Source organism: Melanotaenia boesemani, chromosome 14 (assembly GCF_017639745.1).
Source record: "Melanotaenia boesemani isolate fMelBoe1 chromosome 14, fMelBoe1.pri, whole genome shotgun sequence".
Taxonomy (NCBI): domain Eukaryota; kingdom Metazoa; phylum Chordata; class Actinopteri; order Atheriniformes; family Melanotaeniidae; genus Melanotaenia; species Melanotaenia boesemani.
In genome coordinates, this window is record NC_055695.1 from 25,488,944 (window position 1) to 25,516,347 (window position 27,404).

General features: G+C 39.2%; 3 protein-coding genes and 1 long non-coding RNA gene across 5 annotated transcripts; 2 read left to right on the top strand and 2 right to left on the bottom strand.

Annotated features, from left to right (window-relative positions):
• Positions 1–1,355: 1,355 nt before the first annotated feature.
• LOC121652715 (cell wall protein DAN4-like) lies at positions 1,356–16,257 on the top strand. Its single transcript, XM_042005645.1, has 6 exons — positions 1,356–1,465; positions 1,610–1,692; positions 4,673–4,846; positions 10,145–10,684; positions 14,204–14,361; positions 14,662–16,257. Exons 2-6 carry the CDS (start codon positions 1,623–1,625, stop codon positions 14,704–14,706), a joined length of 987 nt encoding a protein of 328 aa, XP_041861579.1. The 5' UTR covers positions 1,356–1,465; positions 1,610–1,622; the 3' UTR covers positions 14,707–16,257.
• Positions 7,100–8,890, bottom strand: LOC121652716. Its single transcript, XR_006012677.1, has 2 exons — positions 8,213–8,890; positions 7,100–7,697 (listed from the first exon to the last, which is right to left on the bottom strand). It is a non-coding gene; the product is annotated as an uncharacterized LOC121652716 (long non-coding RNA).
• A 918-nt stretch (positions 16,258–17,175) lies between the features above and the next one.
• LOC121653696 lies at positions 17,176–23,837 on the bottom strand. 2 transcript variants are annotated; one of them, XM_042007343.1, is made up of 11 exons: positions 23,023–23,837; positions 22,678–22,720; positions 22,370–22,494; positions 22,177–22,258; positions 20,538–20,721; positions 20,302–20,375; positions 20,093–20,169; positions 19,896–19,996; positions 19,725–19,813; positions 19,510–19,647; positions 17,176–18,295 (listed from the first exon to the last, which is right to left on the bottom strand). In XM_042007343.1, the coding sequence occupies exons 1-11, from the start codon at positions 23,110–23,112 to the stop codon at positions 18,144–18,146; spliced, it is 1,155 nt and encodes a 384-aa protein (XP_041863277.1). In that variant the 5' UTR covers positions 23,113–23,837; the 3' UTR covers positions 17,176–18,143. The 2 variants fall into 2 exon arrangements, with proteins under 2 accessions (XP_041863277.1, XP_041863276.1); XM_042007342.1 differs by having other exon boundaries at positions 22,370–22,518.
• A 237-nt stretch (positions 23,838–24,074) lies between these two features.
• Positions 24,075–26,595, top strand: mmachc (metabolism of cobalamin associated C). Its single transcript, XM_042007437.1, has 5 exons — positions 24,075–24,187; positions 24,449–24,646; positions 24,964–25,116; positions 25,209–25,385; positions 25,795–26,595. Exons 1-5 carry the CDS (start codon positions 24,098–24,100, stop codon positions 25,975–25,977), a joined length of 801 nt encoding a protein of 266 aa, XP_041863371.1. The 5' UTR covers positions 24,075–24,097; the 3' UTR covers positions 25,978–26,595.
• The last annotated feature ends 809 nt before the right edge of the window (positions 26,596–27,404 follow it).

Genomic DNA, 27,404 nt, shown 5'->3' on the forward strand with positions numbered 1-27,404 from the left:
TCAATACTGTATGCATTGGAATATTGACACGGGAACGCAACATCTCCCCAATTATAAGGGTGAATTCGAAAAATACACAGAAAACCTATGTTTACAATGCCATATGATATTACTACAATAAATATGTAGTAACTACAAACATGTATATTCATTTTTATAATTAATGCAGTACTTTAAACTAGCATGCAGTTAACTTGTAAAAAAAAAGCTTGGCAATGTGTTAAATGCTGGTGAGAAAATAATTATTTATATTATTTATATCCTTTGTTTTATCTCAGAAAGAGACTGAAAGACAAAAAATAGCATGACTTTGTATAACATAATAATTAAAAAATAATATAAAAATACTTCCATGAATTGTCAATTCAAATACAGAAATAAATAACGATAACAAATATGGCCGCAAAAAATGTCATGCTGTACAATCAACTTCGGAGCGACAGCGCCCCCATGTGGACTTCTGAAGACATCACATCCCCGTTAAAATGTGAAAGAGCTCCGTCATGCAAGCAAGCAACAAGGAAATAAATAAATAAATATTCTTCCAGCCTCTGTAAAGGTCAGGTACAACAAAGAGCACAAATCTTAAGAAAAGACAGTTTCATTGCTGAATATTTCTAACAAACATTAGAAGCAAACACACAATCACTCCCAATTCTACTGTATTAATCGGAATTTCAATAAATCATCACACTGTCTTTAAAATAATATGTATGGGCTATTGTCAGTAGTTATAATAAATAAGATTCAGATTCAGATTCCTTTATTGTCATTCAACATAACATCATAGATGCGCTGTAGAACGAGATTACGATGCATTTTTTGGCCACAACAAAACAGTTTGGATAAGCACTGAGAATAAAAACTAAAGAATAATAAGAGTACAAAAGGATGCAGTATAAATACATAAATATAAATATCAGTGCAAAAAAAAAAAAAATAAAAAATGTGCAAAATGTCTGCGCAAAAGAGTATGTGCAAGAGTGTATGTGCAACAGTTCTTTGTAAAAATAAAAAGAGGAAGATGAGTTAAAATCTGAGGTTTTTCAGAGAATCTAAGGTTTTTCCTGTCACATTGTTACTCGCATTAAACAAATCTGTTGCTCAAGAATTCATAACTGAACGTAGAGTTGCACAGGGTTAACAAATAACAGAAGCGACTCATTTATGTCCACATAAAAAAAAATAAATCTCAGATGTTGAGCCGATCCGTGCGGCTGTGATTGTAATTGGTACGCTATAACAACACGCAAAAGTTTATCATCCGTCTCTTTCGGCCTTGTGTGGGCAGGACTCATTCTTCCTCCTGAATATGCGTCACAGCTTCGGGGCCAGACACACAGACTATTTTGAACAGGGAACACGTGGCAGTACTTGTGGAGAGAGCATAGGAAGCTGCGCGCACAGTCCTCTTGCAGTACCTTCAGCCACGCATACACTGGCAAAGCTGCTGTGTTCACACTGGGTAAGATAGTAATACCACAACGCAGGATTTTTACTCAACTCAATGAAAGTTTGCGATCAGACCATAAACGAGACAGAACGGAAAGACCTGCGAGAATCTGTGAAGAGGACACGATATTGGTTTGATCATTTTCCTCCCTCGTAGCCAGAGGACAGAGATGATGGACACCAAACTACTGATGGCTCTTTGTGCGCTTCTATTCCTTTACTCGGTATCCACTATACAAAGTAAGTGGTTGTAGTCCTTATTTATTTATTTAATTATTGTTTCATTCACTGACTTTGGCTTGTTTGCAAACTCAAGCAAAACCACATTCCCTTGACCTACCTGCTAAGTTTGATTTAAATCGGTTTTCATCACTCCTTGCTTCTACATCGTTCACATCACTTCCTCACCCTACCCTCTTCCTCTTCTTGCTTGCATTACCTTTACACATCTCTCACACATCCTGTGTAAAACTCTTAACACATCTTCTGCTTTCTTGTCTACCTGCCCCAAACCTGTTCTCCCCACCTTCCACCTCCTCTTCCTTTTTCCACCAGCACCTCCTTTGTATATGAAAGGAAAATAAGGCCACTGACATTTAAAAAGATTTTATTGGGCTTCACTGTCTCCCCAAATGAACAGAAACCAGCAGGACTCCACCAAAGAACATTTGCTGACTATAAATGAGCAGGAAAGTACATTGTGACAAATGGCACCTCTAATTATGTGCAGCAGGACTCTGTCATTTAACTGGGTTCATGCTAATTGGCTTATTTCTGCAGTACAGTCCCCTCAGCCTTATGCTCCCTCTTCATTTATCTGATCTCTATGGTTACACAGATTTTAAATCTAATATAACTAAATAAAGTGTGTGTGAAAAAATAAATAATAACTGGCAGACTATATTATAAAACATACATGTGCATTGACATACACAATATAACAGAAAAAGTTTAACTAGTTTCCTTATGTACTGTCATGAAAATAAGTACAGAGCAGAAATATCTGTACGCCTGCTCACATTCAGGTACCTTCCTGGCATAGAAAGAGGAAGATAATTGTTCCTCTCTAGAGAAAAACCTGTGCTTGTTCTGTCAGTGAACTGAAAATCAAAATGAAATCCACCTCATGTTATAAGTACACTTCTAAAGAAACAAAGAAACAAAACAGTTAAGACATAATAAAATAACTAAGAACCTAAGAGGATGATATGCAGTTTGCATGCAGGATGCACTCTGATCTTTCTGTCCTCAGTTTCTTCAGTTCCACAATCTAATCAAAGCGACCCGTGGCACTGATTGAAATATCAGCAGGATCACTTGCTGTGAAAACAGTGTTTATGGGGATGTACTGAAGCAACTTAAACAGGATTCAGACTGTAGTGAATCTCTGAAAAGTGCTTTAGCAGCAGACATCTGCTCGCAGAAAAATGGCTGGCTGTTCCTTTCAGGTCTAGAAGTGAGTAAAATGTATTTCCCCAGATACATGTGCGTTGACCTGAAAGTCTGTAAGGCCGTGTTATATATTGAAAGAGGAGTGGGCTATAGTGAAAAACAGTGAGCCTATTTATGAATCCTACTCCTCACACACACTCCTCACACACACATAAAAACAGACAGCCTACTACTCCAGCAGTTGACCTAAGCAGCGCTAATAGAGCTAAAGTGGGGGAACAAAGGCTGTATTATACAGTCAAGCACCTCTGTCTATTTATGTGTGTCTGTTTTGGTATAATTCAGAGTTCAAACAGGTCGCTATCTCTCTATATTTATATCTCTTTCCCTCTCTCTCTCTCACAGTGCGTACTGATGAGCTGTGTGAGTGATTATGGAGGTAATGAAAGGCATCAGGGTAGTGTGTTAGTGAACGGTAATGACTTTACATTACATTAGTGTTCTGGTTTTCATCAAAGGGAACAGAGACAGAGCCTTGTACCATAGTGCTGAAGGAAACAGACAGATTGGTAGGAGAGAGTGATTGAAGGTCTTTATTAGAAGGATATTACTTCAAAGACCAAAAATCAACTGACTCCTCTGACTGTCCAGATCACATTTACTATGCTCTTCAGAAACAAATGAAAATGAAACAATTTTATATAATCAAAATATTTGAATGAAAATGGAAAAGTTTTTGATCATTAGGAATATTATCCTTTTGATTTGGTAAGAAAAATACCTAAAGAAAGTAAAGGCAAAACAGTACATATTTATTGGCACACTTCTAATGACTTTAAAATAGTTCTTTAAAAAAAAAAAAAAAAACTCAAACTTAATTTTCATATGTTTATATGCCAAAAATAAGAAATTAATTGTGCTGTTTACTGGATTAAAAGGTGAAAATTACAAAAACAAATACTATCATAAATCATAATACAAGGCAATCTGCAAGCACCCTTAAATTCTTGTTTTGATACAACGTAAGGATGCTTGCAGGATGTGATGCTACAGCAGCTGACAGCGTTCGTAAATGTTTTGTGGGCTTTGGATAAAATACTGCAGAAGGGATCTTAACAGAGCTTCAGGCTACGCTAGAGTGATCTGAGTAGTGGTTTCAGTCTGCAGCATACAGTAGGCTGCACACTCGATGGCTCCATGGAGAAAGGCAAGGTTACGCGCACTAAAAGGAAAAAACTTTCATTTATCGACAAAGCCAAAGTACTTCTGAGATAATGTTCTACAGATAAAGGTATCCAAAACAGAGCTCTCTGGGAATTTCAGTTTATTTATTAGCAACAAAATGAAGCCCACAAAGAAAAGAACACACTACCTATAGTAATACATGGTGGAGGTATGTATGTTTGTGGACTAATATCTTATTTCTTATGGAATTATTCTGAAAAAATGACCATCACCACAATGCTCACTGTAATGTAATGTAATTAATGACAATGACTTGTGGGGAAAATGATTGGCATGGGCATAGTAGTAAAAAGAAACAAATACTCTTTTGCTTCAGTGAGGCTGCATACTGGTCAGTGCAACACGGAGTGTACTGGGCATGTAATTTATTCAGTGCGTTGTTGATGTTAACATCACTTAAAAAGTCTGAAATTATATGAAGTAATAATAAGTAATTGTTTAAATAATTAATGGTGTGTTGACTTTTCCTTCCGGTGGTTTTGAATTGTGTACACTGTCTGCTGTCCCATGTTTGCACTGTTAATGACTGAAGATAAAAACTAAAATAATAAATAAATAAGTGACTTTGTGCTTATCTCATCAGCTCCATCTCCAAACTCAGCAACGTTGCCTGGTGAAGCTGAAGCCAGTGTCCCTACTTTGAGTCCTGACCCCACCAGTCATGCAGAGAATAGCTCCACCGCAAACCAAACTTCCAGTGGCACCAGCAGCTTCAGCAGCAACACATCTACAGAAAACCAAACCATATTTACCAATGGTAAGTATGCAAGATCAACTTCCCACTCCAGTGTTTTCTGAGAAAACATAAGAGAAGACTTCAGGTTTAGGTACAAGACATCTCTGTTAGGTGTTTATCTTGGACAGGATGTTGGGGTTATTGTTTTTTCTGTTTGAGGCTTGCCAGTACGGAATCACGCTTGAGAAGAGTGGGAAGTCTGACAGCAGGTGGCCTAGAGTTAGGGAGCTATATTTAACAAAGTCCTTATCGCAGTTTTCCATGTCCAGAAATGAATAACAGAGCTAGTGAGATGGTTAACAAACTGACAGTCATGGCAAAATCACAACACAAGCAGCTCAGTTTAGATACCAAAGAAGACTTGCAGATGAGCAGAATGCTGGATATAAAACAGAGATGGTGCACAAGTCAAACAGCTAATGAGCGAGCTATGGCTGCCTTAATTAAGTAAATGTAACCTGTCTGGAGAACAAAGGGGAAAATGTTGGCTAAAAAGCAGTTCAGGAGATATTGAGAAGAGGAGAGAAGTGATTAAATGCTGTGTGACTTTTCACAAGGGGGTGAGAAAGGCAGATGTGAGATGCTCCCGCAAGGTTCACACACACAAATTCAGCTTGTATTTCAAACACACACCAGTGCTGGTTCACACGTTTGGCTCAAAGTTTTCACAGCAAGCCACCTTTACTGTATGTTTGTGGAACATTTTTATCCTTTAAAGAGCAACTGGCAGGTTAAGAGCATGATTAATGGTTTGGATTATGCATATTTTATAGTTAATATCTATTTAGTTTTTGTTGAAGTCCGTGAATAAGAAAATAAAGAAATCGGTTATGGACTATTAAAAACTGCTCAAATGACTGTAAAAATCTGTTTTGCCGGAAGTGACGTCACGTAAGGGACTCTGTTATGTACGTTATTGCTAACACAACAGTTATGGCTAACACAACGGAACGGAATGGGCGTGAGATTATGGAGGAAGAAGAAGATAATTTTATTTTTAGAAGTGAAGGACCGGATCCATACAGTTTTGAACCTGAAGCTACAAACAGAGTCACTGACAACCAGCAAAGGAGATCGTTGACGGGAAACAGGCAGCAGATTCAGTCATGGGCAGCTGAAAACATCTGGAGGATTAATCAAACAGCATGGTAAGCGATACAAATGTTTCGTAAATTTTCTTCCACATTAGCCTTCTGAATTGGGCAAGTAATACCTGGTTATGCTGCAGACCAGTGAAAAAATACAGTGTTTGCAATAGCAAATAGATTTTAAAGCCTTTTACTTACTGCAGCCGATAGGAAGACATCCCTGTCCTGCCCCGCCCTGACAGGTTTGTTTTAAAAATCACGTTTCGCCACAAAAAAAACAACTTCAAGCTGCTACTATGTCACTAGCGATTCGTGACAAAACATTGGTTAAATAAAATAGTTCTGTGGCAGATAATGCCTATAAAAGCTGTGCAATGGCTACCCCGTTCACACAGTTGTAGACAGAAAAGCGCTGTTCTAATCAAATCATCTGATGATACGTAGGCTAGTGCCCAAAGTAGCCTCGCTAAGGCTCCATCATCTAATCCACGTCGGGTAGCCTAATTAACAGCGCAAAACAGTCATTTTAGACTATAAAAAAACTTTCTGAATTGTGTTGATTGATCAAGGAATACCAGAGTTATAATCTTTTTTCTGAAGTTGGTCAGACTGGATGTGCGTGTAGTGCGCAAAAAAAGCCCACACTGTTCTAAACTCATAAATACCTCATAGAATGTACGTGCTGTAATGTCTTAGTTTTACCAGCACTCTCTAAACTTAGAAGCAGACTATTTCAATGCGGTATTTAAATACGCTTAAAAAAAAAAAAAAAAAAAACTGGAAGAAAATTTGTTGCGCCAGGATGCTGGTTCCATGACGAAGGATGGATCTGCGCACTGGCTGAGCAGATCCATCGCTTGTTTTTTTTTTGTTTTGTTTTTTCGCTAAACTTACCTTTTTTTCTAATCCAACACTTGGTCTCAGCTTTTTCAGGATGTGTATAATTTTGCACTTTTTTCCCAATGATAAATAAAGCTTGATTCTGAGGTTTAAAGATATTGTTAAAACAGAAAAACTATTTTTAAAACTGGATTGTAAACCCTTCTGAATAATGGTCATTCCACATATGATGCCATGTGCACTGCAGTCTTAACACTTTATCCCCCAAACAACAGAGCCCACAACTCTCACCCACAATTGGTAATCCCTCTTCCCCCTATATTCAGCAAGGCCAGTGACAACAGAAAAAAGGGCATCTCAGCTTTATGTATTACATGAAATGTTTCAGCATGTTATAAGCAGCTATGACTACGGATGAAATATAAACATTTAATTTTTAAAGCCTGTATGTAAAAGTAAAAAAAATAAAAATCTTTACATGGTTGAACATATATTTACAACACTGTATCTACATTTAACAACAGAAATTCTTTAACAGCATGTTATCTAATTACAGGTGTTTATGTGGACACTGTCAGCCCATGAGCAGTGCGGAGGAGAGCATATGCTGCAGGGAGATTCCTGCAATTTGGAGCCTCGTCGAAGACCTCCATCCACAACCCGAAGGCATTACTTGTGTGGGACAGCATCCTGGGTTCTCTGCATGCTGTTTGAACCCCTGGGTGCTTCAGGTGGCCTACAGCGCTTTCAAGCAGGAACATGGTCCACTTGATCTGACCCAAAATGAACAGTTCAGGTATACTGCCTACAGGCAGATGGTACGCTGGGCACATGGAGTGCTTGGACGACATGTGAGGAAACCTCTTCCAGCATGTGTTGTCTCAGCAATCCGGTTAGCTTTCCCTGATGAACATGGTGTCTACCAAGGTTTCAGATGGCCTGACCTGTAACACATACAAGACATGTCTTCCTATTCTGTAAATTGTAATAATAAATAAAATATTTTGCTTCTATCTCAATGTCATCTTTCTGTTATGATCATCTTCCTGGATTTATTTAATAAGTTCTAATTATTAGAAGCAAAACATCTTATTTAAACTTGTTGCTAGAAGTAAATAAAGCTCAATTAATTTACACAGTCATACAGGAATTACAAAGAGAGAATAGAGATAGAAAATACACTCTGAAATACACAGGCACATATTAGATGGTCCAGAATCTTATGGATTATATAATTCTGCGGGAAAATAGATGGCCATTATTTGAAGAAAATGTGCGCGATGCCTTCAATTATTTACCATATGATGGCTCCTTCTTTACTGGACGCACAGTGAATCCACCTTTGCAAACGGGATTAAATATGTTGAAACTGTCCTCAATAATAAGTAGTAAAAAGGGGACAATTCCGTTTTATAAGAAAAGGTTATAAACAGGTTAAAAAACAGAGAGAAAAACTTACTCTGCTCGTCTCCCGTTTCCGATGGGCGGCCCGCGGCTTCCCGGGTGAAGGCAGACGTGATGGGGCACCTGCTGCTGCTAGCATGCTAGCCGTAGCATGAACAGTGGGAACTGCATCAGACCTTAAACGCACTGACCTCATGGTCTTGTACCCCATCTTAAACGCAGTTAGGTCACTAGGCATATAGTCCGTTTCCACAAAGTGTGCGCTGCAAATGACGGAGTTTTTGGGATGAACGGACTTGAAAGTGAAGTCTTGGCGCCTAGCCTGGACAAACCTGACCCAGGAGCGAAAGGTGGGGCTCTTCTTGTTAGGGAAACTGTGGACACGATGTCCAGAGAGACTTGAATTTGTGCAGGATGCACAAACACAAGTATTCACCATGGTGATGTTCCAGAAATCTTTAGTTTTACTATTAGAAGTCTGGAGTAAAAAACACAGCCGATGCCTACGGTAAACTGAGCTGATAGCCGCTGGCGTATGGGCTCGTTTACCTTACATGACGTCAGGTATCACGTGACAGGAAAAGTTATGTTTTTTAAAGCACTGGATCGCAGACGAGCTGAATTAAGTGCAATTACAAAAAATGAAATTTTAAGAAGCTTTTATTTATGCCACAGTGTCTCTCGGACTTTTTCAAAACGTCATATTGTGGAAAATTCAACCTGAAAGATGCTCTTTAAGCAGGCAGATGGCTTTCAGTATTCTTTAAGTATTCTGCCTCCACCCCTATTTAAAGAGGTTAACTGGTTTCATTTGTGCTCATCTTCATCATGCTTAAAGGGGCTTCATGTTCAGCTAAGTGATGCTGCTTGTCTTTTAACAACATTTTGGCATTCCATCTGACAAATAATAAACAGTTTACAATCCAACATATTTACACCAGAGGTCATGATGAATCAGACGTGCTTTAAACAAACAAGCTTCCTGACTAGAGTGTAATACTGGTTCTGTGGTTTCCATACCTATCAGAGATTACAGCCACACTAGCCTCAGCTCTGCAGGGCTGCACATAGCATGCCCATGTTTGTAGTGACTCTGTTTATGTTAAGCTGGAGTAATACTTGCTGTGCATCTTAATTTAGAGTGTTAGCATGCTAACACTTGCTAATCAGCTCTGAGTATAAAGTTCAGTACAAAAAATACAAAAAGAGATGGATGGGAATTGATCTAAAGTAGGACTCCATGACTTGGTCAAGTGTTTGAAAAAAGCTCATTTTTATAAAGATGTTTTTGCACAAAATTTGAAACAATTTGTGTTTAGTGATCCTGAGGAGAACATGCACATCTGTGGAAAAAAAATGAATGCCTCAAACCAGAAATGTTTCCTTCATTTGATAAATCACCAAAATTAGGCAATAAATATCTCATGGAAATCCAATTAAAAGTAACTTAATTATTTTATTTTGGACCACAATGGTGCTAGCATGGCCTAAAATCAACAGAAACATCTGTTTCTTGACATGTATGAGAACTGAACTGTGGTTCTGTTATAAACAATGGAAAGTTTGTATTTTAACTTCTAACTTTGCCATTTACTTGTTAGAATAACATATTTGTGAGTGCTGGCTCACAGATGATGCAGAAGAATAATCCAAAGAACAGATAATCCAAAAATAACAACTCTCCCACTTGCTTTTTGGTCCCCCAGCTTAAATGAATGAATTCATTTATTTTTTAAAGTAATTTTTTAGGGCTTTTTGTGCTTTAATGAACTCAGTTTTCCTCATTTTTATTGGGATAAAGAGAGAAAACTCAAAGCAAGGACAAATAAAACCAAGCTGTCTACATGACTGGATATTGCTGTATAAGTTTATTTGTACTACTTTTTAATTAGAACACAATTTGTATTGAGTACAAACAAAAGAGAAGCTTTTTTTCCTGCAGATCTTCAGTATCTTAATGATGATGATTTTCTTTCTGCATTTACAGCAACTGACGTCTTTCCTGCAGAGACTGGTGTTTCAGACAAGAATGAAAACTCAACAAATCAGCTGCCATCACAGCCTCCTACTGTTCCCTCTGAGAGCCTCTCCCCCACCTCCCACGCCTCCCTTCCCCCTCCTATTACCAGCGTCACACACATAGCTCACACTACTCATGTACCATCTACCACACAATCTTCAATAAATTCCAAAATATCAAACCCTTTTGTTTCTCTTACACCTGGCTCTACTATACCCTCAGAGCCAGAAAGGCCACCTGAAACAACTTCCGCCCCAAAACCTGAGCCCCAAAATCCAACAATTTCCTCTACCACCACCACCACTCAGTCTAGTTCAACATCCAGCACCAGCTCTTCTCACAGGACCCCCAGTTTGCATCTGACAACAGAAACTTCACAATTGATCAGCCATGACAAGACTTCAAGCACATCCCAGCCGAAGCCCACCGTCACTCCCCTTAGCAGGACCTCCACTCAGGCCAAAACCCACAGCGGCAACCCATCCCAGCTGAATGTTGGGCGTGACAGTAAGTACATTATAAGTTCTGTGCTGGTGTATGAATTTGCTCTGGACTATTCATTGCCTGGATATTGAGAGAGCCAGAAGTGAATTGGCTTAACAACAAAGGCAATGCTGTTCTTTGTTTTCCAGCACAAGCCAGTTCTTGCTTCTTCACACACAAACAACACACACCACACACCCCCCCATCCACAAGCACTGTCACCACCAAGCTCTCCACAATCATGGGTTTGTTTGCAAAAGGGACGGAGGCAGTCATGAGACACTGGCTTAGAGAATTTTTTTTTGTATGTTTGTTTTCTTTTGTGTGTCTGTCTGCCCCTCTCTGAGCTAAATTATTCATATACCTACAGTTTCTTGTACTATATTCACACTGCCAATACAGTTTATGCTCGTCCGCTTTCAGAGTGTGTTAACCAGGCCGTGAGTGAAAAGAAGAAAAGATTTTTTCCTGACTTGATCAGACTGCTTGGCTAAAATTCTCTGCTTGTCTCATTTGGTGCGGTTTTATTAGGAGCTTGGCATCTAGCCTTTTTCCATTAGCCAGAGGAACAGGGAGCATTCGCCGCTCTGTGGTTGATGTTAGTTCAACCAAAGGATATAAAAACAGTTAGGTTTACTAAACAGTCTTCCATAGCAACCACCATATACAGAAACTACTCCTTAACAGAAATATGCAAACAGTAAGACAGGTCAAGATGTGTTAACAGACTAAAAAATACAACACAATGTACTGTGTACATAATTACTTATAGCCATGTGGAAAAAAAAGTACATCATTTATGTACCTGAATATTTTTTAAAAATCATCGGGTCCTTACCTTAGATTTTATGTAAAAACAACCTCAGACAAAGAACAACACATGGCACGCAACCCAAAATGCAGACTAAGTGCACTCCTTGATTCAAAGATTCATCTTTAGCTGTTATATCTTTAGTTCTTACAATATTTGTTCTCATCTTCTTTAAAATAGTGCTTCATTTCATGTGGCTTTGTGATATTTATTTAGACAAAACTCTCTCAAGATCCCAGCACCTAGACTTTAGTTGTATCATTGCAACACATTGATTCTTGTAGTGTAGATCTGCTGTGTTTGTGTTATTTGTGCCCTGTTGTGTGACCTAACTCTAGTCAAACTTTAGCTGTCAGACCGACAACCTCACATTTGACTCTTGGATATTTTGGTATGCTGAGGAGCTCATGGCTGACGCAAAGAGTCAAGGTTGACGTAGTGACTGCAAAGTGATGAGGTCTTGTGGCTGCAAAGCAAACCACATCACACCTCCAGCACCGTTCTTGACAGCTGGTTTGAGGTGTTTATCCTGATATGCTGTTTGGTTTTCATTTGCAGGACCTCACCACTTGTTACCCTCTTTGAAAGCTGTAATGGTATACTTAAGTTTTTAAACACTGACTTTGCATTTTTTATGTTTTTGTAATGGTGTAAAACGTCATGTGTTGTTCATCTAAGGTTGTTTTTACCAAATTCATGATCTTGTAAGGGCTAAATCTTTTATTATTATAATTATTGTTAATAGTAATGGTAGTATTTTTTTAATTATATCCTCATATGTAAAACTTCAATATTGAAAGGGGTGTACTTATACTTTTATTCTTCATTACTGTATATAAATTTCTGAAAAAATCTTTGGTGGTTTATAGAAAGAAATTACTTGTTCTAAGGAGACCCTACATGCTGCAAGGGCATGTTTAACATCATCCTGTTTGACGTCCTGTCCTGAGCTACACACGTGGACAAAATTAATGGTATCCTTCGGTTAATGAAAGAAAAACTCACAATGGTCACAGAAAATAACTTAAATGTGATAAAAGTAATAATAAATAAAAATTCTATAAAATTTAACCAATGAAAGCCAAACATTGTTTTTCAACCATGCTTCAATAGAATTAAAAAAAAAAACAACGCATGAAACAGGTCTGGACAAAAATGATGGTACCCCTAGAAAAGACTGAAAATAATGTGACCAAAGTGACATGTTAATCCAAGGTGTGTTCACTAATTAGCATCACAGGTGTGTACAATCTCAGTGGGCCTATATATAGGGCTACAGGTAGCCACTGTGCTGTTTGGTGACATGGTGTGTACCACACTCAACATGGACCAGAGGAAGCAAAGGAAAGAGTTGTCTCAGGAGATTAGAAAGAAAATGATAGACAAGCATGTTAAAGGTAAAGGCTATAAGACCATCTCCAAGCAGCTTGATGTTCCTGTGACTACAGTTGCACATATTATTCAGAAATTTAAGATCCATGGGACTGTAGACAACCTCCCTGGACATGGCCACAGGAGGAAAATTGATGACAAATCAAAGAGACGGATAATACGAACGGTAACAAAAGAGCCCAGAAAACTTCTAAAGAGAATAAAGGTCAACTTCAAGCTCAAGGAACATCAGTGTCAGATCCCACCATCCGTCGTTGTTTGAGCCAAAGTGGACTTAATGGGAGACGACCAAGGAGGACACCATTGTTGAAAACGAATCATAAAAAAGCCAGAGAGGAATTTGCCAAACTACATGTTGACAAGCCACAAAGCTTCTGGGAGAATGTCCTATGGACCGATGAGACAAAAATGGAACTTTTTGCCAAGGCTCATCAGCTCTATGTTTACAGATGGAAAAATGAAGCATATGAAGAAAAGAACACCGTCCCTACTGTGAAACATGGAGGAGGCTCTATTATGTTCTGGGGCTGCTTTGCTGCATCTGGCACAGGGTGTCTTGAATCTGTGCAGGTACAATGAAATCTCAAGACTATCAAGGGATTCTAGAGAGAAATGTGCTGGCCAGTGTCCGAAAGCTAGGTCTCAGTCGCAGGTCATGGGTCTTGCAACAGGACAATTTCCCAAAACACAGCTAAATACTCCCAAGAATGGCTAAGAGGAAAACATTGGACTATTCTAAAGTGGCCTTCTATGAGCCCTGACCTAAATCCTATTGAGCATCTTTGGAAGGAGCTGAATTATGCCGTCTGGAAAAGGTACCCTTCAAACCTGAGACAACTGGAGCAGTTTGCTTATGAGGAGTGGCCAAAATACCTGCTGAGAGGTGCAGAAGTCTCATTGACAGTTACAGGAATCGTTTGATTGCAGTGATTGCCTCAAAAGGTTGTGCAACAAAATATTAAGTTAAGGGTACCATCATTTTTGTCCAGGCCTGTTTTGAGTTTATTTTTTAAATAATTCTGTTGAAGCATGGTTGAAAAGCAATGTCTGACTTTCATTGGTTAAATTTCATAGAATTTTTATTTATTACTTTTGTCAGATTCTGTGACCATTGTGAGTTTTTCTTTCATTAATCGAAGCGTACCAACAATTTTGTCCACGTCTGTATATGATGAACACTACAGTTTTCTATATTGAACTCCAGTAAATAACCACTACATAGGCTGATTTTGCCCCATGTGAGGTCAAAGTGATCGCCATCATAAATGCTGCGTCATCAGCTTGTAAGCCGCAGCTGCACACACGATTGTGCTCTGCTGATGTGACTGTTTCTGTTCCAGCGACGATGGCCCATGACTCTCCCACATTGGACCCCCTCCTGGCTGGCTTGGTGTCAGCCTTCATCATCACTGCTGTGGTTATCGTTCTGCTCCTCTTCCTCAAATTGCGCAGAAGAAACAACAGACCAGAGTTCCGCAGACTGCAGGATCTACCCATGGTGAGCATACCAATGACGTCCAGATGATGCTCTTGTTAAAAGTACAACAGTTTTACCTCTTTAATGTAGTTATAATAGGTTATATGAAATGCATCTCATAGCAGCTTTTGGGTGTCAAGCTTCTCACCTGGAAAATATTATCAGACAGTTAATTCTAAGCTAATAGCTTCATAATGCTGGCATTACGCTAAGCTTACTTCATAATCTGTTAAACTGTCAAAAGATAGAGCACTAATGACAGCATGACTTTGTAAATCCAAAGTTTAATTACTCCTAATATTCCATTTATTTTCTGCATAGGATGATATGATGGAAGACACTCCTCTGTCCATGTACAGCTACTGATGGAGACACAACAGGACTTTTGGGTCCCAGTTACTGCCCTTCAGTCCAGACTGAGGCTGCTGTTGTTGTTGAACCTGGTTTATTCTTCTTAATAGCACCATAACAAGCCTGGGTCGGTGTAAGCACATTCATGGATTAATTTCATCTGCCTAGATTGGCATGTACCATGGGGAAAGGACATGAGTTAAACTTGCCATGGACAATGAAGACAACATCAATGATGGTTGCCTTATAAAAAAAAAAAAAAGTCTGTTTTGGTGTGTTTAATTGCAAATCAGGCTACAGCTTCTTTTCTGTAAACTTAATATTGTCAGCCCATCTTTTGGAGTTTGTTATATTTTGATTTCCCTGGAGTTTGATGTAAAGCAGAAACCAACAGCATAACTTGTCTCTAACAGTGCTGTGGTTCACACTCATTGAGCCCATGCTGCCTCTCTCACCTGGGAGCACTGATCTATTTTTATCCATCAGTTCAGGTCAGGCGGAAATTAAAGCCAAAATATCTAACAGAGAGGTGTAAGAAGATAAAAAAAATATATATAGTGTTAACAAGGTTGCACTTTATGATTTTAAGGAGTTTGAAAAAATATTTTGTGTAAGAGGAAAAAAAATGAAAGTTTTATGTACATAAATAGGCATAGATCTGTGTGTGTGTTTGCAAGTGTAGGTCTGGATGTATGTATGCTGTACTGCAGGTATGAGAAGAGTATGTTTTGTTTTTTATGTGTAATAGGTTTTACTGCCTTTAGGTCTGATTTTGATGTGTGCATTTTTTTCAGTTTCTTTCCTGCAGGCTTCAGTCCAGGAGAGAGTGCCTTATAGCTCTTACATTAAATTTTGTATTTACTGTGTATACCCCACAAACCACCAGATGTACCAGCCATTCCCAGAACGTTTTGAACCCCACTTCAGCACACACTGTTCCGGTTTAGCTAGCTGCGCTGACTCGCAGATGTTTGAAGATACGCCTTGGGCATATTCACTAAGCACCACTTCTCCATGCAGTGACAGTTTAAAGTCTAAGTTGGCCAATAGCGTTTCCATACAATATTGATATCGTCCTACATGTTGTAAGTACTACTGATGATTACATCAAGCAGAATGGTCTTAATGAAACCCCTCTTCTCGTTTCCTGCTTCAGCATTCAACACAAATACATAAAAAAATAGACTGATCTGGCAAATATTCATTGGTTACACTATGTATCCGACACGCTGTACATTCACTCTGCAGATATGCGGAAAAATATGAGTTGAAATGTGACCCATGAGTAAAGCTTACTGTATTAACTAAATGAATTATTTTGAGGTGATTCTATGTTTAGTCTTTCATTCTTGTGCTACTAACAACTACAGGTGGATTAAGATTTGGGGAATGCAAAGACAACAGCAAATCATTCATTCATTGATCTTTTTTCATACAGTACTCTTATCTTAAAGTCCGGTGTTGTCCATTTCTTGAAGTGTTAAATCATTGAATGCGCAGTGAGGCTTCGCTGCCATGTGAATTATGGACTGTTGGTGGTTCATGATTAAAGATATTTTTAAACCATCCTCTACATTCCTTCTCATCTCCATTTTAACCCCCCCCCCCACTATGTGGTTGCAACAAACAGATGCTTATTTCTTTTTAAAAGTGTGTTTAACCACAATATTGATAACTATACAAGAAGCTGTTCATCACAGAGGTTTATGTTAATTATGTTCTGCTCGGTCCCATCTCCTGTTCCATAGTTTGCTTGAATTTTCATATATGCACCACATTGAACTGCTAATCTGCCTGTCAGGGATTATTGCTCTGCACTGTTGTCCTGGAATATTGACGAGGATTGGAAGCTGAAATATTTAACAGCAAGAGGTCCAGCCTGGACCAGTGGTATTCTTGTCTGAATCATGTCAGGGACTCCTGGCAGTCTGGTGCATAGTGGCCAGTATGGAGCTTGAAATGGAGGTGGAGACAGTTTTTTTTTTTTATTCCACTCAACCACATTATCGGCAGTCAAACATCATCCCGCATCAGATTTCTTCCTGACTAAAGAGGGTATCATGGGAGGATGAAAGATCCATTACACATCCATTTGTCTACCATACTGAAGAATGCACTTCTGACACATTGCCAGCCACAATCTTCAAACTTTAAGGCTACAAGTTAGCATGGATCTTAACACCTTGCATTTCAGTTAATACCATAAGGTTTAATCAGCTTTCATTTGCTTCCTTATCAATGATACCAACTTGGATAAGCCTAAGCACCGTGCAGGCTTTTTTTTTTTAAAGTTTGCAGGCCAGTTTAGCAAAGCAAAGCAATTTGTTGTGTCTCCTTATGGACTACGCTGTTGCTATGGGCAAAGTCCTGCCCACATCAAAGCTTTATATGTTTTACATGTAATTAGGGCAAACCCTGTTTTACTCCCATCTTGCCTAAAATCAAACACTGAGGTTTAGAAGCCAATGTGCTTCTGTCTCCAACTCTAGTAGGAACCATCATTTATTGTCAGTAGCATGTAACATATGAGTAGAGGGTGCAGTGAACAATTACAATATTATATATGCTTTGGATTACTTACATTGACACATAATACACCTTTCAAAACAGTTCTTCACGAACACAAAGCCTTAACGTTATGAAAGAGGTGAATTAAGAGCTCATACAAAGAACTCTTTAAACAGCTGCTCTCCTTCACTGTTTGTTCCCAGCACCCAATGGCTTTGTGCATGTGGAGACAGTTCATGAATTTTTTTAAAGAAAATCTGTGAACTCATCGTCCCAAACTGCAACAGATATCACGTACTTTAACAAACTGTGTTGCAACCACACAGGAATGAGTTATGTCTTGTTTAAGAAGTGAATAATCCAAAACGCTGTGATCCGACCAGAGTTAAAGGTTTCTAGTACTCTCACAAAAGCTGTCAACTGTTTGGTAATATCACACCCTACAAGGTGTACTAAAGCAGTAACTCTGAATTGAATGATATACTAACATGTAAAACTTAGCAGGAAAGTAAGGAGGTCACCCACATGTGTAGCTGTGTAGCTTTTTTCAAAGAAACACAATACTTGCGATGCCTCATAAAGGTGACTAATCAGGTTTTCCAACAATGTATAATACAGCACCAATTGGTATTATATTATTAAAAGGGACAAATAACCGACCAAAAACAAATTGCCTCTACCTCAGCTGCTATTCCAAATCAGCTGTTTGCCATCTTTTGTTTTCTTTGCCCTTCTTATGAGACCACAAAGGAAGTAAGCTGTTTGTTTTCTTTCCTTCTTTTGTTTTGTTTTGATTTTTTTTAAAGCTTTGGTGGTCACAACTGAGCTACAAGTCACATGCTAATCAAATGAAATGTATGACTTTATTGTAGAGCTTTTCAGAGTCACAAAAGAAAAAGTCTCTGAGTCCTCATGTTCTGTAAGAACTTTGCTGTATAAAATGGTCAGAGGTCATTAAGACTTGTGTCTGATCCCAACTCTGAGTTGACATCATCAAGAAGATCATCACCATCATCCTCAAGATCTGATCCTGGACCGGCAGAATCACTCGGTGTGGACCGAACCCTCGGACGTGCTCGTTGTGCCTCATGGAGACCTGGCAGCCAATAAGAAAGCAGCAGATAATTTGTGTTTGTAAGGAACTGTGAGCCTTCATGCTGGGGTATCATGTGGGATTAGGTTGGAAGACATTCAAATGTTTTCCCATAACAACTGTGCACCATTATCATAGTGTGTGGGCATGTGTGTGTATGTGAATACAGTCGTCAAATTATTCTGGCTTCATGGGCCTAATCACCCTGGAAAACATTTAGAGCGGTGATTGTAATCTCTTCCGAGAACGTCAACCTTCTGTTGCAACAATTCTCAAGGGGTGAGGAGGGCTCACACAAACACACACACACACACACACACACACACACACACACACACACACACACACACACACACACACACACACACAGGGCACTGAATATTCTAAGTGGCTGGCTTCACCAAGACTTTTGGAGAGGAAATGAGAGCTTCTGTGCTTTATCTACAGATGGGGGGGGGTTCCTGTAATGATGTGTGTGTGTGTGTGTGTGTGTGAATATTTTATTCTACTCTGAGTAAGATTTTTCCTTTTTTGAGTTTTTAAATTGTTGAATACTTTTGAAATGTAAGAATACACTTATTGGCTTTGTTGTCAAGAGTAAGGAGTGAAGATGAGAAATGAAATCTAAAGCAGGAAACTGTGTTTAGACTAGTTTTGGTTTAAACTTCTTTTTTCATGTTTAATTCATTAAGTAAAATAAAAAATATTTGCTGTGATTTTACCAAAAATAATGTATGTGGGTCTACTTTCTGGAAGGATGTAGCAGTTTCCTGGGAGATGCCAGGGAACCAATAGACTCAACGTTTCTTCTAATTAGGATCTGCTATGAAAATTTATAATAGAAAATCAAAAACACGCTAAAAAAAAAAACACAATATATAATAAATGAAATATTCTGAAAAATATATAAACTATCTGACCCTTACTGAGTCAGATGTAGAGGGATGAATCAGAGTGACGGTTGAGTCAGGTGTGTGGGGTGAGTACATGTCTCATCTTGCTAAAGTCGTCATCGGACTGCGTGCCGCCTCGGGTTGTCGGTTGGGATCTCATTGTCAAAACATGTTTAGATTGCTGTACGTGTAAGTGAAGAGACAGCTTGTGAGAATGAAGAATTGAAAGTAAGTGGTACTGATGATGCAGTACAGTGTAATGGCAGGAGCAGTAATGGGAAACCATCCAAGGTTAGATTCTTATTCAGAAAGTATCATTTTTACCAGGATCTCCGTCATCCACCCATGAGAGATCATCTGAGCTGATCTCAGCGAGGCTCGGGGTCGGGCTGAAGTCTTCTGAGTCAGAGTCAGCCCTGTCACCTCTGGTTTGGCTGTGAGGGGCTGGTAGTGGTGAGGCCCCTAAGAACGGAGAACTGGTTTATACTGTGGGTTTATCATGATGTAGATGGCAGAGCCTCAGAGGAAGAACAACTTGCCAGATGTGTGTACAGTTGGCAATGGTGCTGGCTCATGTCGTCCTAGAATGAGACTCCTCACTTCCTCTTTCAGTTCCGACACCGTTGTCCTTTTGAAGGAGATTAAATGTAACACACATCAGCCACTGACAAATGAGATACAAACCCTTTACACACATGTGCAATACTTACCTGATCTGACGGACTTCTTGCTGAGTGTGGGAATACTGGGAGATGGTCTTTATCAGATCAGTGCTGTGAGTTCTGTATCTGTCAGTCAGTTCCTCCAATGTCTGAGCAAAGTACACATAAGAATAGTTAAAGACCTAAAAGAATACAAGCAACAAATCCATGATCAAACACAAATGCATGATATGGTGTGTGTGTACCTTGCAGCTACGTTCATACTGCCGTCTGGTCTCCCTGGATTCTGCCTGCTGGAGGAACATGTCCTCCTCCTGTCTCCCTTTCAAGAGAAAAAAAACGCCAAAGGATGTTACCAAGGCTGTTCTTGCCTTTGTTTGACAAACCAAGCGGGTGATAAGACAAGTGCAGTCCCACTAAATCTGTACAGCAGAACATGTTGTGCGTTACTCACTTAGTTGAGTTTTCAGCTGATCCAACTCTCTCCGCAGGAGTTCCAGCTCCTCTCGACGCAGCTTTGAGCTAAAACTGAAGAAACAGAAAGAAAAGCTGTAACATAATTTCACATAACTGTGAGGGGGCAGGCTTTTAATTTATTCATTTATTTTAATTTGTTAATACTTCTATAGATTTGGCACTATTGAGCTTAACCTATTACTAGTTTTGTCTGCAGCTCTTGCAGTAATGCACCTTTCCTCCAGATCGCCTAGTGATGTGGCTCGGGTTATGTGTCCTCTGAGACTGCTGAGCTCACGTCCAACTTCTCTCCTCCACTGTTCCATCCTTTGCTCAACTCCTGGACTTTGCCTCCTAATCAGGTCCTCCTGCCCTCTTTCCCTTTCAATCAGCTCCTCACGCAGCCTGTGAACCTCATCTGGAAAACAAGAATGATAATTATCAGCCGTAAATTTCTCAGCCTTGTGGAAGAATCAGAAATATTTATTATTCTAAAATATAGGGATATTATTACTATCTTCATTTATTATTCGAATATATAAGGATATTAATATATTTAATTATGAATGATTAAAGTATTTGAGCTTCTCAAGTCAGAGGAAGAGGGGCTAGTGGATAACAAAGGCAGATGAGAAGAATCACAAGCTACATGTGAACTTATGATAATCGTGAGGCTGCATTCTGGTGCATCACACACATTTACAGTCACTTTTACTCATTTAAGTCAAACTGATGAACAGTCAGTGGGTGAAGAAATATAACAATATATGGTAAATTAGAGAAAAAAAATCATCTGTAAAATAATTAATAAATATATGAAGATTCGCTGCTCCCAGTCCTTTCAAGTAATGCCATAAATGCTGACGCTCCACAAAATTGGGACCATATTTTCCTTTAAATCTGCTTGCTTCCTGTTGCCTCGAGATATGCGGCTGCTGCTTTCATTTTCCAACATCTCTCCTGAGACTAGCTAAGTAAAAATGCAAGCAACGAGTAGATCAAAATGATGCCAATTCAAAATCTAAGCTTAAATGTGTGCAAAACACTATAAGTTTGTCCCTCTATAAACCTGGCATTTGTATGGATTTCATATGTTCTGATCACAAACTGGCATCTCTAAAGTGTTAAAATTCACATCCATGCACTTCTCCAATAAACACTTGTAATCACACTTTGTATGCAAATAAACAAGCAGTCTAAATCACAAAGCCACCTGTGCAAAGGACATCACTATTCAGTGTAATCTGGTTTCTGCAACTTCGCAAACAGCATTATTGATTCAGGCATTCCCCGGATTTCAGATCTGTTTGAGTCAAACTGATTTCAGCAGTTACATAATCATTTCAGTTATGTCATGGACACAATATGAGGTAAATAAAAGAACAAGAACACCGTTTTTGTAAGATTTGAGAGCTGTTTTAGTTCCTTTCTGCTGACTGAAGACAGGCAGGCAGGGGCATTACTGCTTTATTTACAGTCAATATGAAAAAAGAAGTGAAGCACAGGTAGTTTATCTGTGAATGGTACATTTATGTTTGGTTTCAGTTTTCTGACAAGCAGAAAAAAGAAAGTCCCATTTAAATCCTGCCACAGCCAGATTGTTCTTCAGCAGGGCACAGAATGCGATCATGTTTACATTGTTAAAAGTAAAGTGTCAGTTCTCTAAAGTGAATCTGGATTTGATTTCTAAATAAACTTGTTTAAAGCTCTGTGAAAAAACTAATATATTTATGATTTATTCACACAGACAAGCTTCGAGTACTACTTCCAACACATTCAAAAGTAACACCCCTGAAATGACTTATATTCCTCTAGCTGACAATGAGAGGGGTCAGGTGTTGATTTCAGACTGTATGCTGCAACAGTAGCATACCTTGTAAGTTCCGAATGTGACAATGTTGAGATTCTTTCTCCTTTTCCATGTCATGAAGCTTCTGTGTGAGGGACTCAATCGCCTTGAAAAGACATTTGAAAAAGACATTTGGAAATCTGTCAGTCCTGATTTATAACAATGAGACAAAATAGCTGCACTGTCAGGTAGTTCCCAATGTTCTATGAGCACACACCTGCTTCTGTATCTGAAGCTGAGACTGGATAGCAGCCAGGTCTGCCCACTGCACACCAGTGCTGAGAGATGGGGAAGGTTGGTGGTGATGGAGGTCCCAATGGGGAGGAGCGGGAGGGTTCAAATCTGAATTAAAAACACTGTCCCTTACTGGAAATGGATTTGGACATGAACAACAAATTACTTCAAATCAGTATGCCCTAGTGATATGAGGCCTTCATTGTTAAGGCTGCCAGAGGAGTTAGATAAACTAATTGGAGTAATTTCCCTTTTTAGTCATATCAGAAACTCAAAACATGCTTCACCCACCTACTCCTTCTTTGGGAAATTTCCCGCGTGGGGTCAGTCTTTCCTGTTGACACAGAAAATAGCTTTCAAATACAAAGGGTATGGGTATTCCCGTTACTCACTATCTGCCCCGACTAACTGTTAAAGCTTTATAGAGCATTACTGCCACCTACAGGTTGTAATAATAATAACATTACAATTGACCACAAGATGTACAATCTTACAATTAAAGTCTATAAGTAATTAAAAAGGAAATGGGGGGAAAGTGTGTTTTTTAAAGTAGATTTTAATGGAGGTTTTACGGAAACTCACGCATTTCTAACATTACATGCATGTTGAATATATTTCAAGGATATTTGATCTTACCCTCATCTTGGCAACGCTGCCATCTGCTACTAACAGGACGGAGCTCAGCTGATTGTCCCAGTTCATGTCTGAGCTCAACTTGAAAGCCATACGACAAATAAACTTGCCAAATGCATAATCGATCAGCTTTAGACATCCATTTAAAAATAATAATCCTTGTTAAAGCCTCATTATACAATACAGTGTGGCCTGACAAGAACGTTACATGAAAAAGGATGGTAGTAATTTAAGCCGTGTTTTGTGGCTGGTCCGTGAGGTAACAGATGAGTTACAATTTCTGACACAGAAGAAGATTAAATTACATCCGTTTGCACGATTTGATGACACCTATCTGTCACAAAAGCTGATGTAGCAAACACCAGAGATAGCTGCCTGAATGATACATTATCAGCAGATAAACATATCCGTCGGGGTATCATGAAAATCTCAATTTCCCCTTCTCACAGCTACTCAGCAGAACAGAGATTCCCTGACTGAGGCATAGATGAATGTCGACCAACAAACATCAACATACAGCGAATGTAAAGGGCTTGTGTTGGCGTTCCGTTAACCCCAGCTAACAACAAGATAGCAACCGTTTAAAAAGTAGTTGGGCGACTTTTTCTCCCAACGGCCATAATGTTTCTGTTTTATTTGACAGAGCCGCAATATGTCGCCTCCAACGTATTTTCTAATGTATGTCAAATTATTATACGCTGTCTGTAACAAAGTAAACTTTAAATGACAACACATACACTGCACCTTCCCTAGCTAACTACGGCATTCAAAGAAAAACCTCGCGACTTGTTTTAAATCCGACAGCCCATAACTGTTACGTGATTACGTAAGACGTAACGCTCTGGTCTTCTGGGTATTGCTGTTCATCAGCTGAACTTACTACTAATCTGAATTCACTCATTTAAAGAATGGCCCCGTAGAAAAACCACTTAGTAACACGTTGTAAATAACTTGTAAAAAGCAACTTATTTAGAGCAGTTAGTTGCAGAAACAACGAGAACCCTAACATAATTACTTACTTTTACTAGCCAAAGAACACAATATCCCACAATCCAAAGCTGTACACAGACACGCAATAATGGCGGCTTCCGATATAAACGTGGAAAGTGTAATAGGACAATTAGATAGCTGTCTATCAAAGCAAGGATTTGAAGTCTACCCTCTTAAGGTAATATAGCATTAATTACTGTCAAGTGGTTAAGTTAAGTTGGATTTTCAATCGGCATTCTATAAAGAATGAGCGGTGCAGGGAAATGCATCCTCTGTTTACTCTTTACTGTTTACCAAATCCAAATAAGTTTTGTATGTGTATCAATATCAATACTTATATACGAGCACATATCTACTGTGCCTGCTTACGCATCTCCTGGTACACCTTATCCATCAATCTATGTCCTTGTCTGACCCATCTGTGTCTCTATGTTCACAGGTTGGTTGGTATAACTCTGTGCTGCCTCCCTCCCTGCACCTGTCTTACCCGGATGACTGCTTGGCTGTTGTAGTCCTCAGCACTCCTGCTATGTTTGAACAAGCCTTCCTGCCCTTCATGGAGCAGAAGGGCTGCCAAAGGGTGTCTGACCCTATAGACCAATGTGTCAGACACTGTGTCACCTCTGTTGTCTCGCAGGTGAGGGTGGAAGTGTGATGAATGAAATGTGATGAATGGTGAGACTGGCAGAGATAAGGCTTTGCGTTTAGCTGGGGACAGAGGGTGATCATGTGGATAAGATTGTCTATTTCAGAGCTTTATGACCCTCTAAGTCCATTCTGAATGAGTGTCCTACGATTAATCAGTAAGGTGTTGGTCTACTCAACTAAACTAAATTATGCAGCATTAAATAACAACAAGCACTTGAAATGTTCTGGTATTAGTTTTCATTGTATAAAAATTATTGTATTCCTGACACATCTGACAAAGGTCTACTTTACCTCTTCCTGCCTCAGTGTTTTCCAGGTCAAAAGGTAGATGTGAGGTACGACTATGAGCTGCTGCCCAGCAGGAAACCAAAGTTCTTAGCGCAGACTGCTGCACACGTCTCTGGAGCGGCGTTTTATTACCAACAGTCTGATGTCACAGACCAGCCCTGGGCAGGAAAAGTAATGCTATTTAGTTATTTGCAGAAACATCTGGTCAGATTCATCTCATCCTGCCCCCTAAGTTTAGTTTTATTTGATCTGTTTACATGCAGAAAATGTTTGGCGTGTGCGTGCACCCAAAGTTTGGCGGCTGGTTTGCTATCAGAGCTCTGCTGGTGTTTGGGGACGTGATGGTGGGCTCTGAGCTGGTGCAGCCGGTTCTTCCTGATTGTGTGCCTTCCAGGGAGGACAGGATCCAGCTCCTGGAGGCTTTTAACTTTCACTGGCAGGTACAGGACCACAATGTTGGACACACAATAAATAGAGACTGCCAAACAGTCTCATTTTAAAGACCCACATACAGACAGTGTTTGGATAAAATACCATCCATGTGTTGGAGGTTTTACTGACCCGTTCCTCAATGGATTTCAGCCTTTTGTAGGAGGCAAGATGATAGTAAAGCCTGTATTTTAGAGTCTTTCATGTCTTTTCCTTAAAAATAAAGGATAAAAAGATAGAAATTTATTTAAGTTTGCATCATCTAAGTGAAAAAAAAGATACACTTTAGGAATCTAACAATGATAACCAACCACAAACTATATATTTATTATTTCAGTTTGTCACATTAGCTGTTTTGGGCATGTTACTATATTCCAAACTAATGTATAAATACACTGTCCTTATATTTTCCACCACAAGGACTGGAGCTACAGAGATATTGTCCATCCAATCCAGACCTACTCTCAGAAACAGAAAGACTACTTCTCCACTCCCCCAGCTCAGCGTTTTGCTCTGCTTAAGACTTGGGGCTTCCTGCTTAGTGAAGATGATGAAGCTGATCCCACCTCAGATGCTCAGAATCAGATGAACGGACACGGCTGAGAGAAGAGGAGCTGAGATGTGGACCTGCTTTCCATCCTGTTATCAGCTTCAGCGTCTGCTGCCTTAAGGACTTTTGGCTATTTTTTTAAGGCTGGTGTTAGTACTTAAACTTTATTAATTGTCTGGTGAAAGTTGTTTTAAACTAATGTGGGAACGTAATGTATTTGGATGCTATGATATTTTTCATCAGATCTTGACACTACTTTAAAACTCCCTCTTTCAATTGTCTAAATAATAAGTAGCTGCTTGGTGGCTTTTTAAAAGTTCAAACTTGCGTTTGAGTAAAAAGCTTTAAAGAATTTGGATAATTTTGTACTTTGTTCTACAGCATCAGTACCTCTACTGATGTTGGATAATGGAGGGCGCATATTATTTACTGAATGGTTTCTATAAACACTTTATCTTGTTTATCAAAGTCTGTTGTATTTTGAAGAGCAATGTACTGTCTCTGTGTTTTACCACAGAAAATACAGACTTTAGATTTCTAAGTAGAAAAGAGACCTTCGGATGATCTGATATCAACACACAATTCAAGAATCAATGTCGATTACGAAAAGACTTATTTTCTTTTTAATATATTTTTTCAGGAGATGGAATTACAGTTATAATAGTATTGAACACTTCTGTTAAAGCCTCTATTTCTTGATTTTTTTTTATCGTTTTTCTTTTGTATTTGTTGGTGCTATTGTTTGGTACTTGTCTCAGGTTTACCTGACATTCACCCTGATGCATTATAGATGTGAACTGCCTCAGCCCCCCCCCAGCCTGTTGACAGACTTACAACTCTCAACTGTGACTGACCCCTCTGTCAGGGCGTTAGCACTCAACAAGTCCCATACACACAGTTGTTTTTTTTTGTTTTGTTTTTTTTACTTTATTTTCATTGACTTGTTTATAAATGGCTCCAATGTGCACAGAGGGAATGCTGTAAGTATGGGAGCATTCTGGAGCAACAGTTTGGGGCGAGCTACTTACATGCTTATACCACTAGGTGTCACCATTCTCCATGTGATCTTGGAGGCTGAGGGTTTGTGCTCCTGTTTCTGAAGCATCTGCAAATGTTCAATGCTTGATGAAGTCCAACACTGACTGCAGATAGCCTGCCTCACACCATAAAGCCTACAATTTAACACTGCAGCTGTTTGCTGGATCTGCTTCATCTTGAATTTATAACTTTGACTCTTTGCTTTTATTACTTTTAAGACTTTCTCACCATGTAGAGCTTCTTTCAACATTTTATGTTCACTGCAACACCCCATCCCTCTGTCTCATATTGCATCCTTCTCGGCCCCCCCCCCCCTTGCTATTCTGTCTGCCTGTACTGAATCAGCATTTCCGAGCAGTATGCCGCAGGCCTGCAGAGAGCCAGACCATGGACTTAATTATAATCCTACAGATACTTGATCTCTCCTTTATTCCCCTTCTCT